Source organism: Saccostrea cucullata, unplaced genomic scaffold, assembly GCF_032062105.1.
Source record: "Saccostrea cucullata isolate Sc308-1 unplaced genomic scaffold, CSIRO_AGI_Scuc_v1 ctg422, whole genome shotgun sequence".
Taxonomy (NCBI): Eukaryota; Metazoa; Mollusca; class Bivalvia; order Ostreida; family Ostreidae; genus Saccostrea; species Saccostrea cuccullata.
The window spans coordinates 303,997-319,242 of record NW_026929454.1 but is presented as its reverse complement, the minus strand read 5'-3'; the positions used below and the strand labels follow the sequence as shown (position 1 = coordinate 319,242).

The following is a 15,246-nucleotide window of genomic DNA, read 5'->3' as shown; positions in this document are numbered from 1 at the left end:
TAAAAAAAAAAGAAGAGTTCCACAGAAAAACCCATGTGACCTGCATGCAGTCGTACGGTAAAATCATACAGTTTGTGAATTTGGCAGCGAAAAATAAACTTGAAATTCTGCGTTATATAACAGGAGACGGAAAAGAAAGGGAATAAAACCAGTATTTTGAGGTTAAACCACAGTATTTTTTTTTTGGTATTTTGTGCAGTAAAATTGTGCGACTATTCAGAAATGCAAGATCTTATGTAAAATGGTGTAAGATGAACCATAACTTTGTCTGGACACATATTCGTCAAAACAATACATAAATGTGAAAAACGTAAAAACTATGGAGGAAAAGAACTAGCTGTTAACGGATTTGTCTTACTCAATTTTTTAAGGAGAGTTGTTTAAAAAAGCAGTGGAAAATACACACATTTGGTAAAATGTCTTATTAGTATACAGAGGGAGTACCAATATTAAGTGAGGCTTTGGAAATAATTAATTCATGAATGAAAATTTCATTGACGGTAAGTAAAACATTTTTCCCTTTGACTTTATTTTTGTGGTTAAAAAAAAAATCTCTACTCTTTCGTATTACTGCAAAGTAATACATTTCAAGATTATTTTCATTGATTTTTTTTTTCAAATTAAATTGCTGAAATAAATATATATTACAATGTATCAAATACAGAAATATGACACGTGCTACTCAAATTTATTGGAATTAAGTCACCCCACTCCTTCATTTGTGACTAAAACTTGATTATATACATCAATAGTTATTAAAAGTTTTATAAATACCATGTTATATTACAAAAATATCCTTTCGCACATTTTTGGTCATGCTTTTCAACAAAATAAAAAACCAACCAAACAAACAAACAAACAAAAAACCAAACACATAATGCATAGAAAATAGAAGCCTTTTTTTTCCAATCATTTTGCTGCTAAATAAATGATGGAAAACCGTAATTTAGTCAAAATCTAGATCTTTAATTCATTTGAGAGTATAGTTTCAGTTACTTGAAATATTAAATTGTATTTTTATGAAATTTATGATCAAAATTATTGATCAATTCATGATGTTTTATAAAAGAAAAAAAAAAAAAAACTGATGCAAAACAGATATATTACTATAATTCAAATAATTGCAAATATTTTGATATACATATTCACTTTAACTTTGTATAGATCTCACAGTATTAAATGAAATATTAAGCACAAATATATGTAAAAATATAACAACAAAAAGTTGTACAGTTATATAGATTTAATATTTTTATTCAGCAATTTTATCAATCTATTTATATAATATGATCATTATAGATCGATTGAATTTGAATTACTTTTTTAACAGAACCTGCATTATACGCAGTCAACTTTTTTCTTTCTTTTTTTAAACTGAATTAGTCAATTAAATTTTTGCAAAAAATTTGAAAAATATTTTTAACTGAATTAAAATTTAAAAAGAAAATTGTTCATTGAATCAATAGAGCAATGGAAGGGCAAAAAAGCTTCGGTTTCATATTTTTTTTAATCAACTGCAACCAAAGGAAATTTCTCAATGTCTCTAACTTAAAAACATTGCAAAGATTAAAATGTCCAATGACTTTGGTGACATTAAACAAAACCATTAATAAATAAGCCCCATAAATTTTAATTCAATATGTACTTTAGATGTTTCCTTGATATTAACTGATTTAGAGGAAATACCACTATTCATCACATTAATTGTTAAAAATCAATCTTTCTGCACTGGAAAAATCGTCTCAAACACAGAAATATTTTTGTCTGCATTTTGCCCATGGAAAGACTTAAATTTATCAGAACCCAAGAAAATTTAATGCTTAATTTTTTCAAGAGCAGAAATGACAGAAAATATCGTGACATTGCCCACAGATCAGGTGGAAATTTGTGGGTGTTTTTTTCCTTCATCTGCCAGTTACACAAAGATAATCATTTTCAGCTTCATCGATCATCATCATAAATAAACACAAAACCATAAAAAATATATTTCCTTATTATTTACCGTGCAAGACAAAAAAAGATCAATTATTGATATGCACAGCTACATTGGGGATATGAACAGGGACCTAGCAGCAATATCCATCTGTGTGAACTCGTGCTTTTCTAATTACATCATGAAATTTCACAATTTATGAAATATTAAACACCTGAAAAGGATGAAATTAATCAATTTTTTTCCGGAGCAAGTCAGGAGCTTTTAATTACCTTTATGTATTGTCAGCATGCATGCACAAAGTTCAGTACTAAATGTACTTTTATAAGTCAACAAGTCTTGACAGAGGATACAAAATCCAGTGAATTTTTAACAAGTATGATTAATATTTTTTTATTTTGGAGAAAAAAATAATGAAAAATCAACTTGTGTGTTATTTCTGAGATTAAACTTTTTTTCAAATTGATTAATCAAATTAAAGTTTTAGCACTTTTCAAAATTCCATTTCATCTACAATTTCAAAGATATTTAGCTGGGAAATTAGAATATTCTGCAATTCTGACTGGCGTTTTTGACTGAAAAAAAAAAAATCGAACAAAAAATATGACAACCTCGATCTGCAATCATTACCCCGACTTTGCTGATTGAGAAGAAAATGTTAAAATCATATTTCTTATAGCTGATGTACTTTGATTGAATATTTATAATTCATTTTAACTGTCTTTATATATGAAAAAATGAAATTCATAAATTTTAAGGTACTTTACCTATAGGATGTTAGGTTAAACCATTACTGGGAAATATCTTACATACTGATTTAAGCAGAAGACACACAAAGATAATAAATTGAAATGCTGTGGACCAATCCTTTAAAAAACATTTAAAGTTGTTTGGTTTTTTTTTTTATATTGATTTAACCTTTCATGGAGCACACCTTTACTGGTCTCAAGACATTTCAAATCTCCTAGCTACTAGCTGTAAACACTTTTTTTCTATTAGCTCAGGCATCATGCATTAGCTAAGCTAGTGTACCAGTATTTTTATGACATATTTTAATTTGTCTCATTAGTTTTTATTCCAGTATTTTTCAGATTTTTCTTGAGGTCATAAATGGAGTCAAAACATTTATTCCACTCCACCCAATAAAAAGTGTTCTGTTGAGCAAAATAAAAAAAAACATTTTTTTTTTTTAAAACTAACACACAACATTATGAACTTTATTCTTGGACATCAATTCAATACTTTGATACAGTGTTTAATATATACTGCTTAATTAAATTTGGTAATTTTTTCATAACTCCCCAATATTACATGCAAAATTTTAATACTGCTTCAAAATAGAGAGAGAGAAGAGAGGACCAACTCAGCCCATTTTGAGGCCTTAAAAGCCATTTTTTTTAATCCCTTTTAAAGACTTTTACATAGGTAAAACACATATTGTGTGTAAATTTGAAAACTGGCTTTTTTATTAATATTAACAAAAATGTAATCATGGAATTTCCACTGCATGGTTTCTGAACTTTGAATTCCTGAACCTTATGTTGGATGCTACGCTCTTGAAATCATGCAGGAAATATAACCCCTGATATCCAGGTTAGTTATAAATACACTGATAGAAATTTGAAATTTGCTCATATATAATATTGTATGTAGTTTTACATTCCATTCATGAATTTTTCACTCATATAGAGAAATTATACATACCATATAGTGGTGAAAGACTTCAAATATTGACCTTTACTGGCACACTTCGCCACTGAGCAGCAAAGGGCTCTTTATTGTGCCAATGCCTAACTAACACAGGGGCTCAGCTTTAAAAGTCTCATACTCAAATGTCACAGTGCAGCGCCCTTGGCATAGTGACAGTTGCTACACTTTTTTACTAACTAAGGTCAGTCGCAGCCATGATTTGAACATACGACCTTCCAATCACAGATAGAGCTCTCTACCAGCTAAGCTACCATGACAGCATAATGGTTTGAAACAAATTTAAAAACAATATTATAGTTTCAAGTTACCATAAATAGAGTACTGTGAGAACTTTTATTCATTGTTATGAGGTATTAGTAACATATCCTTCATTTTTTTGCAGTTTGTTGATATTAAAATTTACAATGAAATTTCTTGGTGTATATAGACTTAACTATTTCTAATCCAATTTGAGACCAAAATAATATAATAAAGCCCTTTCTTGCATTAAAAAAATATTTATATTCACTGCTCTTATAATAATTTGGAGATACAGACGACCCCGATAAAAGTCAGGAAAAGTAGAGAATTCTTAATCTTTCCTAATAATCTCAGAGCTGCTAAAACACATATCACTGACTCATATCCATATAATTCAACTGAAGACATATTCATCACCATACTGGGATTAACTACATCAGCAGAAAAACATCTGTACCACACTGGGGTAGAACAAGGCAGACATGTATAGACTCTAGTCACTGTAACCACTATATATCACAGACAAATACATAAATGATACTCAAAAGCATTGTATTAACCTATTTTTTAACAAACAAAACATTTTTTCCCACAATTCGGGGATGCCACAATTATTGTCTTGACCCAACATTATGGTTGTTCCCTTTGCTTTGCCCCTGTCTGGCATCGGAGCTGAAAATCTGCAGTCTTCTGTGGTTTCAGCTGCCACTCTGCTTGTCAAGTTCTCTTGGCAAAAAAATTGGATTATGCCAACATTACTCTTAAGACTTAATACCACAGAAGTCTTAATCCTAGATTCCTCCAATTCTGTCCTGAAATTGAGTTTGTTTGATCTTGGCTTCTAACATTTTCTTTTTCTTGTTTTTTATAATTTAACCTCTTAAAATATTTTTTGTCAAATTCTTCCATTTAATGTTTTATGACCTTAAATCATGTTCTATTTTAAAATAAATTTAAAATGTCTGATTACTTTTAGGCATTTAAATAGAAATCTTAATGTTAGAAAAAAATTATATCAGAAACAGGATCTAAGTAGGGTCAAGCCTGACTAATCCCGATGGTTGTGTTAAGTAAATGGACTGGATCAATAATAATAAATATAACTAGATATGAAACTCGTTGCAAGCAATGAGAGGTCTTCCGTCCGATTCCGGAAAGAAGACGTAAAATCGAGCTGAAAAGTAAAAAAAAGATTTGCACACAAGGGGGATTGAACCCAAGTCGGTAGCATGAAATTCCAACGCACTAAATATTACGCTATCGGGACCTCTACTCTAAATCTACTTGTGTACATGTATATTAACGAATATGCTTCTCTCTTAAAATTATGAAAGGCAGGTCACTATTCAAAATTTAGCGCCAAACGCCACGAATTTTTCTTTGTAATGTTCTATTAAATAGGTGAGATAGCTTCAATGTAATTTAAAAAAGGACGTTCTTATAGCCTAAGATTCAAGATTTAGAAAGTATATTTAACACATTTTAAAAATTCCATATTGTATATATGCATGTAACACTAAAGCGGTGAAACGATTATGAATTTTTTTTCAATTTCCAATTTATCCCCAAATGGAACTATCCCGATTTGTAAATCGAAAAAGGTTGAAACGTTTCGCCGAAAAACATGGCTTGCCCTTCGATGGTCAAGGAATCAGATATCATTTATGCTCAATAACTTGAATCAGCTCTTTGAGAAAAGAATGCTAAAATAAACTTCATGAAGTGATCTTTAAAAAAATCGTTTTCTTATTTTTGTCTTATTTATTAGTTTAATATGACACAAGTGTCATAGGATAAATAGTGGTTAAGATTTATACTGACAATATTAATTGATATTCTTTTTTGAGAAAGTATTACTTATAAGTATGATTTAATATCTGTTTTTCCGTGATGCACAAAAGATATGAGGTATTGAATTTCATTTGCACATTTAGTCTTTTCTTTGCCTACTTTGAAAACCAGCCAAAACCAATAATAGAAGACGTTAGTTTGACACAGAACTGCAACGAAACTACGACGTGACAATCCAAGTATTCATTTACATTTCATTTATTCTTATGTTACTTTCGTTAAAGCAAACGCTTGGCTGCCTCCGTAAACCCCTATTGCGAAATGTCATTTTGGACCCGCTTCAGATTTTTGAATGCTAATATCTAGACTTTAGATTTATCAACATTCAAACAAATTATATAGTAAGCATTATAAGGAGGGCTTCTATTACCATACCTAATATAAATGAAAAATACTGAAAAACAAAAAAGTTAGAAAATACGATTTTTTAAAATTTGCATCTTGTAACGACCGAAGTACTGACGATGCACGAAAAGGCGATTCTGCAAACCACAAAGTCACGATCTATATCTCCAATAAGTCTCCAGTTCATATTCTTAGCCATTTTCGATAAAAGTGCACGACAAAATCGCATTTTAAAATCAGGAAATTATCCATAACTTGGCACCGGAAGGGAATTTTCCAAAAAGCGGAATTACATAAAAAATTCATATAAGGACCCATAATTCCTGAAAATTTCATTGAAAACGGCTGAATAGCTCTCGAGAAATCGCCTGCACAAAATTTTGGAAGAAAAAAGAATAATAAGAAACAGTAGAAACAGGAGAAACAGTAGAATCACTATAAGGTCTTCCGTGAAGACGGAAGACCTTAAAAATAATCTGTAGATAAAACAAATTCTGCTCCACATAGTTTTTTTTGTCCAGAAGGTGAAGTTGTCCAAGTGTCTGGATTTACAGAGTCCTGATTATTGAGACTCCACTGTAATAGGAAAACTAAGGGATATTCTAGGGCTTGGTCAGGTCTTCACAATATCTACTTACTTTTATCAGCTCTAGTCTGTAATACTTACAATCATTAAGGAAATTTTATTTTCACAATCAGACAAAAATTTGTACATATATAAATAAACTTTACTGGGCAAAATGTCCCACACATATAGACTTTCTCTATTATTTGCCCTGTGTAACAGGATTATATAGCCAGGTGACTAAGAATTACATAGGTGTTATTTACAACAAGCTAATTTTGTCCAAAAACCACCGAATACACACTAAAGAACAATTCATAGTGTTCAAAACACATGCGTGTTTAAATGGTCTTCACGCTTCTAAATTTGACCAATGTCGCCAGGAAACTTGTGTCCAAAGCTTATATTACTAGCCCTCCCATTGGTCTAGTGTTTAACTACCTACACAGGCTGGAGTCTTGTTGTTTTGTGTCGGAGGGGAAAGAATACAATATTTTTGTCTGGTCACTCCTGAAACAATGAGTCACAAGCCCCCCTGGCAAAAGAATTAGTAAGATTTAATATAATGTGTGATAACCACAATTGTATAAATTGAAGTGTTTAACTGGCATGTGCTGTAAATTAAAATTTCTACCTGTGTGGTTTCAACAGACAAACAAGGTGTTAATTTGACTGTTTGGCGACATTTATATCACGTGATGACCAACATTTCTCTTCATCATTCATATTTCCTAGTGTTTATGCTGTTTATGAATGGAAATCATTACAAAACAATCGCCTTAATGAATGTTTTTTAATTACAACTCATCATTTCCTTGCCTCCCCGTAGAAAAATATTTTTGAATGAGAATTTCTCCCTTCCAAAGGGAGTGTAAAGGATTGTCCTGCCAAATAAAAACATCCTCATATTTTTGATATTTTCCTTTAAGAGGTTCCAAAGAACAAGTGTTTATAGCTGAAAAACTAATTTGAGAAAGAGCTGCTAACTATGCTATCTGCAAATTTGTAGGAATTAAAGTTGTCTATTTGAGACTGAACCCCTCCCCCCTCCAAACCCCCTCCACAAAATAAGCATTTAACTCATTTAGTTTTCAATAGCATTTGTTTTGATTCTCTTAGATATAAACAAGTTCTAATGGGACATGATGCTTAGCTTTACAGTTAACAGACAGATGGACAGACAAAGTACTTCAAGTATTATCCCCCTTTTCATTTTAGGATGTATGAAAAGTGACACAGAAGGCAGTGAAATCCCCACTTCCCATTTAAACTTAGTGACTTCTCTTGACAATACTTTAATCTGTCTTTTATCTCACAAACCTACCTCAGAGAAAATGAAACTGATTGTCATAAATGTATAACAGGCGTTAGTCAAGACCACACACAAGGTGTAAATACCAACGATTTATCCTTGAAAATCATTAATTTTCAGTACCTTTAACCTTTCAGGAGGCAAATCTTCAGCATGTTAAATGTATTTGCGCAAATTCTAGTCTAAAATGTTCCTGAAACATATGGATATTTTTTTAAAAAGATACTTCAATTAGTCTAATTGTTTTACTGGTAATGATATCAGTTTTATTCGTCGTAATATAGGATCCGTTCTGCGACCTCTGAAAAGAGAATGCCTGTCACCTGCATGAAAACCAATGAACGGTAAATGATTTCCTCTCAATAAGCTCAATTTAGATGTTCCTGAAATTCATTATACCCATTTTTCTCTTGCTGTATGACAGCACTATTAAAAGGCTATCATATTATAGGCTCTCCACATCTCTACAGTATCACGTAATTCTTGTATTATCACTACTGACAATCACATTTTCCCTCCTAATGTTCTTATTCAAAGTGGGGACCTGGTGTATATGATGCACATTTATTAATCACCCTTGTGCGTGATTCAACTGCAATGCACAGAAAATTAGACACCTGATGTAAAGGGTAGGCCTTTCACCCTATAACGCTCAATCGGAGAATTATTACACATCCCCAATTTGCACATTTAAACAAGGGAGATAATTGAGGAATATTGTATAACTTCTCTTCTTCTTAAAAAATAAAAATGAATTATTCATTAATTTCCCAATACTTAAAATAGGAAATAGTAGAATATTAAAATCATATTATTATTTGAATGCATTAATTAAAATTGTTTTTTATTCCATTAAAAATAAATCCATTGGGAAAATATTGTATGGCCACAAAAGACCAGTACTGCTTGCACATTTTTTTTTCTGAAGATGAACATAACAGGAGTTATAAGCAATATTTTGTGATATTCTGTTCCTATAGAAACACATGCAGGTGATTTTCAAATACTATAAAGCCAATTTGGTATCGACGACTTAAAATGCTCCTTTTTTTTGTACTTTTTTCTCTCTCTCTCTCTCTCAATTTCTCCGCTGTTGATGAGCCAATGAATAAATTATTTCAAACAAAAGAAAAGCTTAAACACTACCCCAAAGTAAACAAAGACTTGATCACCAGCGGTTTTTGTCGAGGTCTACCATTCCTTAGCAATGCCTAACCATTTCCAATGGTTTCCATTAATTACAACATTTCAGTCTTGAGGGAGAATCAAAGGTCTTCCCATTTCAAAATTTCTGATTAGAATATTGTTATTTTTCTTTGTAACTTGCCATCTGCCTAATTTTTAAAAAAAAAAAAAATTTCATAATTTTGAAAATGTTCACTTTATATTTTTTATCATAATTACTTCGCTTAACTATCATTCACATAATTAAAACGTCAATGATGTGTTTTTCCAGTTGCTAATATAATTGCACGATGCAATCCAACATCTCATCAATTTTAATTTTTTTAAGTAATTGTGTCTTCGAAGTGATTTAAAATCAAACAAGATTTACCGAGGAAACTATTTGAATGATTACTGTAATAATATTCAGTAAGGGTGCAACAATTAATATATCGTAAACAGCCATCTGAAATATTGAGAATATTAAAATGATTTTGGTGATTATATCATTTGTACAAGAAAATCATTTAATATTTCTACTTTTCACAAAAATTGTGGATTTTCCAGAAACCAATATTAATATTCATTTTCCAATCTTGACCTAAAAATTGACCTTTGGCAAATAAAAATATTGGCGACATTTTAATAACACAACTCTTTAATTCAAAGTTTCTCTGAAATTTTTTCAACCTTTTTTTTTCTTGAGAAACTCAGGTACAACATCCCAAAACTAATTAATGCAGAAATGACAGACATTTAGTTGACAGGAAAACAGAACAAAATTAATTACTTTGTTCTTTTGAAGAGGGAGGGCAAAAATTCAAAGTAAACTATTAAATATCAAAACCTTATAGTTTTAGTAAAGTCACACATGCATGGAGCCAAAATCCAAATCACATCCTTAAGGCAGCTCTTGATGAATTTTAAATCTTCAAACAGGAGGTTAGGACGAGACAAAAGACAAGCAATTCAGTCCCCTAAAGTTTGTAGGGACTTTGGGTCTAATCTGTATATTAACACCTCTAACATTCAATATCTACTTAGCACATACAGCCCTCTGGTCCCAGACTACCCTGCCAACCACAACCGCCAGAAATCAGACGGAAGGTCTACCACAACATCAAATAATTGTCCAACAATCAGAATTAGCAAGCGGTATACCAACAAACCAAATCCCAATAAATATACATAAGTTTTATATACCCTGAAGTTATAGACCATGCTGCAGCATGATAGGTATATGTTAAACGTTCACGTTAACAGGGCAAAACTTGTCTCAGCCAATACTACAGCAAAATAAAATATTAACTTGTAAGCCAATGTTCTGCAGTCTTTTCAGCGCTGTCAAAAAAGTGATTCAAAAAAAGAGTCTGCCTTTTTTTTTCTTTGGTTTTAATTTTCTCCTTATGCAGAACAGTTTGCCATTTATCAAATGGAGACAAAAAGGAGTAAGAGACAAATATATTCAAACACGACAGTATTACATGGACATGAGATCAAATTATCCAGGTACAGTCACTTTTTTTTTTCAACATTATATTTTTTTGTTTTGGTCTACAAAATAAGGTTGTTATATGTCTTTGCTTGAAGAACCCCTGTTTAATTAATGCTGTTCTTTAAAACCGATTTTCTTTTAATGTCAAGGCTTTATTTCTTATAAAAGCCATGCCCACAATGTCCTAGCTTTCCCTCATGGGTCTTATATTAAATCATTTGTCAAAGAATCATTAAAACTGAACTTACTCTTCTAAAAGGCAACGTAATAGGACGTCTATAGAGAATTACGTCCAACAAACTGGGGGGAAAATTCCTCTAGAAAGCTATTAATGTTTTCTTAAAAAGGAGTCTAAATTGAATTTTAAACAAAGGTTTGCTTCCACTTACTTACCTCTAATATTCACTGCATTCTTCCATCTCACTTCTGTCCCCTTGCATCAGAGTTGGGGTATATAGTTACACGATTGTTTGTGTGTGTGTTTGTTTGATAGGTCGTCCTTTTGTGAAACGGAAGTGGCATAATTTTCATCGAGATCGATGTCGAATGGTGTCTTTATAGATATGCTCTTTGTGAGGGGATGCTGCTTTGCAGTGCCCTCGTCTTAATTTCTAGTATGTACAGTACAAACAGTTTCATACTGTGCTATATGTCTACTTACATCATTTGCAGTATCTCTGACAAGTACCAATTCTTCGGTGCCCCACTACCTGTCCCCCCTGAGCTCTGACTTTGACTTTTCTCGGACGGATGACCATTCAGATTTTGTCCACCTTGACCGTCCTTTCCGGACATGTCTTATCGCTGAATTAATAAGCTTCTGTGATGTTCAAATTTTTTAATCCTCCCTGTAAATACAAAACATATTCAGGCATGCAAGTACGTTACAGTAGAATATTTTCAATATTGACCTTCTAATTCAACAGTTTCCTGGAAATACTTCAAATGTCAAAATTCTAATATAAAGTGTAATATATATTAATTCTTTGCAGTTAAGCTATAAAGTTGTATTTATTGGAAACATTTATCTTTTACATTCATTTAACACAAATCTTTGCAATATAATCATTTAAAAATTAAGCTACAGTATTATTAATTAACTTTAACACAAGGCTATAAGGGGGGATAAAGTTGAACAAGTACAGTAGATGCCAAGTCAGTGCCCTTTGTCTAAGATCCCTCACATGTTAAAAGGTTTTTGAAAATTAATAAACTTGTTTTCTTAACATCAATATGCAAAACTTGAACATATATCAAGTAATTCTGACAGTCATTTTTTGTTTTGAAAATAATTCCATCAAGTATTAAAAGGCCAATGACTTCAAATGGACAACAATAACATTTTAATTAGGGATCTGAACTTTCTTTACACAATTCTGATTTTTTATTTCAATTATAGTTTTTTTTTTTTTTTTTTTTTTTTTATGATGATGAGTGATTTGCTGTAGATTTTTCAAATAGCTAGGTGAAAGTGTAGTTTATTGTGCCATCTGCTACAGTAGTCAGTTTTTTTTATTATGTATATAACTTTAAATTTCAGGAAGCAGACATCAGACATTTTATAAGAAATAACTTTTAAATTATTATACAAATGTAATGATCATGCATCTATACATTAGCTATAACTTTTGCACTGTCAGAGAAAGCTTTAAAACATCATGTACATAAAAACAACATATGACAATCCTCATCTATAATCAACATGATCATTTTATATAACATTACAAACACTACCAACACTTAATTAGTACCTTGTTAATTGGACTAATAGAATACCTTCTTTGGCTTTCCACAAACCACCACCCTAAACTTCTATTACCGACTAAATTTCCTATTTAACTCTACCACATTTCCCACAATGCCTTACCGGAGGCCCTTAGACTGTGGTTCTGTTAACGCAGCAAGTTAACATTTACCACAAACACTGAACTAATACACATGTATAACATTCAAGTTTCCATAATGCCTGGAAGCTCCACTTTCTAAACCTACATGGTGAAAATTGATAGCTTCCTTCTCATATTTTAACCATGTAATGCATGAAAATCAGAGATGAATATTTAAGCAATGAATTTAACAGCAATTTGAGGCAATTAATTTACACTTTATAAACAGCAAAGCGCAGGTTTATAATAAACCATAAACTGCTCCAACCCAGGTTATACCTGGAATACTTGGGTAGCTATTAAAAATATTCCTTTTAATTTAATTTTCCACTATGAAGCATTGAAATTAAGTCAAATTATATATGCTTTTAAGGTATTCTGATCCCTTCTGATGTAAGTCATAGTGACGTAGGCACTAGGTAACCCAGGTTATAATTAATGCACAGAAATGGTTCAAATTCAGATGAAAGTTACAAAGCACAATAAAAGTCAGCTGTACATGTACTACTAGTATATGTTACCATGCACAAAATTGTTAATTTCTGGTACAAAATACTTCTTTACTGCGATTCTCGGTCAAATACGACGTGGAATGTTAGTTATTTTGTCTCTTACCCCATCTAACAGTTTCATTTCCGCTCTTATATATTTTTTTAACGTTCAACTCACATTAAGTGACTTAACATGCAAAGTCACTTCCCCAAAATATGAGAGGAGATACTTGATTGCCAGTACCGAAGCACTTCCATCAATTGCTTTATATTTGAATTTCACACTTACTGCTTTGATCCTTATTCAAACACTCAGCCACTCTTGGAAATATTCATCTCAGTCTACAACATAAAAAAAATCTTTGATTACTCTTCTATCATAAGATGTATTGTCTACATCTATAGTAGCTTGATCCTCACAAGGGCCATCAAACTGCATTGCAAAATTTCTGCATTTTGTCCTTTAGAGGTGTGCGGGCAATAAGACTCTGTTTGTATGTTACTTTTTAACTTTTCATTCAATCTCTAGGTGAACTGAATGCACTTTTGGTCTAAGAATTGAAAATTATGCAAGTAATTTTCTACAGTATTAGTTCAATATAATGTTTTCATAGTAATATATATTTTTTGTTTACTGAGAAATCACTAGTTTTTATTGTCATTTAATTTTCGTAGTTTAAGAGATATGGAGAGACCCTCAAAATCATGATCATCACGAAATGTAAATCAACACTTCTCCGACCACAAAATCAAATCCCTACAAACCAATCTTTTAATCCTCGAAAATTTGACTCCAAGAAAATATGTGATTTTACAGTATATGCATGTACATTAATTCTTATTCCTTAATGATTATTATTAAGTGTCTTATTTTATTCTTATCCTTTTTCAGATCAATCATTCAATAATAATCATGAAATTAAATTATTTCTGTGACAATATTTTTGCACGTTGACATGTATTATGCTTTGCCTTTGTTCATTCTTTTGGATGCATAATGCACTAAAGAATGTATGTGTAAACTGCCCATGAAAAGCAGTTCAGGATGCATATATGTTCTATAACATAATTGAATGTAAAAAACAATTTCAAACAAGAACAAAATGAATAAAATTCCTTAAATCCTCATTTATAATAAAAAAAAAAAGCACATGTCACTTAGCAATGACAAGTCCTGCTTTAAATTGACATATTTGGCATTTACACAAAATTTGAAACAAAGGTGCTTCATGCACAACCAAACATTTCTCAATCAAGAAAAATGAAACATACATAAAAAAAAAGGCGCGATGTCCTTGTTACAGCACAAACAAGGTTTATAATCCCCCGTATAACATTGGTATAAATATGTTTTATGTCTGCGACCCAGTGCTCTATAGAAGGCGACTTTGCTGTGTCAATCCATTGCTGTCTGCCTATATGTCATTCCCTTACGAGGGGCGCAAGGAGCCCGCATCTCCGAAATCATCTTTTATGGTTTATGTGTTTATTAGTCGTTAGAGCTTCTCTCGCAAATCTGTTAGCCACAAAACCTTTCGCCCTCATGATTGTGGGGAGACACAGCTTTGGTAACCCTGGCCACCACAAAAATTGTAAATGCGATTCTGGCTATGCAGGATTCAGCGTTTGACTGTAAGTACAAGCATTCTTCTCATGTGAAATTTCTTTTAAAGTGGTGAAAGATCATTTGGCCCTGATTGCCTAACCATGTCCAAACACTAATTATCATCAGTCCAATATCCTAGTAGGTTTTAACTGTTTTACACATATTCCGCAGAACATCTAATTCGATTTGCTTTAATTTTCAGTTTAATGCAATTAAGAGCTAATTTGTATTTTTCAAAAGAAATCATTTTTTTCTTTTGAAATAATTTATTTGAATATCTATATACTTTTTGCAAATGAAACACCTGTAACTTTCTGACAGGTGTGAATTTCTGTGTAAGGACACATTAGGTAAATGCCTTTAATATTACCTCCATTTTCAAAAATGGTGATGTTGTGAAACCCTGATACTGCTTCGAAATGATATTTCACAAAATGCCTTGAATTCTTGCCATATTTTAATGTATAATCATTAAAATAATAAAATATGTAAACAGTATAAATGCCAAGGCAAAGAAATTCAATTACGGAGATGAAAAATTACACATGAAAATGGCACAACATAATTTAAAAGTTAGTCAAGTTCATTTAACATTTTCTTAAACTAATTAATGACAAATAGTTAGATAAGTATAAACATCAAAATATA

At 31.4% G+C, this 15,246-nt stretch overlaps 2 protein-coding genes and 1 long non-coding RNA gene across 5 annotated transcripts in view; 1 reads left to right on the top strand and 2 right to left on the bottom strand.

The window, feature by feature from the left end:
• LOC134280905 (transcription initiation protein SPT3 homolog) overlaps positions 1 to 11,458 on the bottom strand; it is a 61,443-nt gene extending 49,985 nt beyond the window's left edge. The window contains exon 1 of the mRNA XM_062763362.1: positions 11,277 to 11,458. Coding sequence (XP_062619346.1) covers positions 11,277 to 11,410 — 134 coding nt within the window. The 5' untranslated portion in view covers positions 11,411 to 11,458. The remainder of the gene's footprint in view (positions 1 to 11,276) is intronic.
• The window catches only part of LOC134280903 (runt-related transcription factor 1-like), a 66,505-nt gene continuing 51,311 nt past the window's right edge, over positions 53 to 15,246 (top strand). Inside the window, exon 1 of one of the 3 annotated variants that reach the window (XM_062763356.1) lies at positions 53 to 500. In XM_062763356.1, the coding sequence (XP_062619340.1) occupies positions 479 to 500 (22 nt within the window). In that variant the 5' untranslated portion in view covers positions 53 to 478. Of the gene's footprint in view, positions 501 to 14,587; positions 14,625 to 15,246 lie in introns of those variants that run through there. The other 2 variants (XM_062763358.1, XM_062763357.1) reach the window with 2 other exon arrangements.
• LOC134280907 (uncharacterized) overlaps positions 13,042 to 15,246 on the bottom strand; it is a 42,449-nt gene continuing 40,244 nt past the window's right edge. Inside the window, exon 4 of the long non-coding RNA XR_009994984.1 lies at positions 13,042 to 13,334. This is a non-coding gene — a long non-coding RNA (uncharacterized LOC134280907). The remainder of the gene's footprint in view (positions 13,335 to 15,246) is intronic.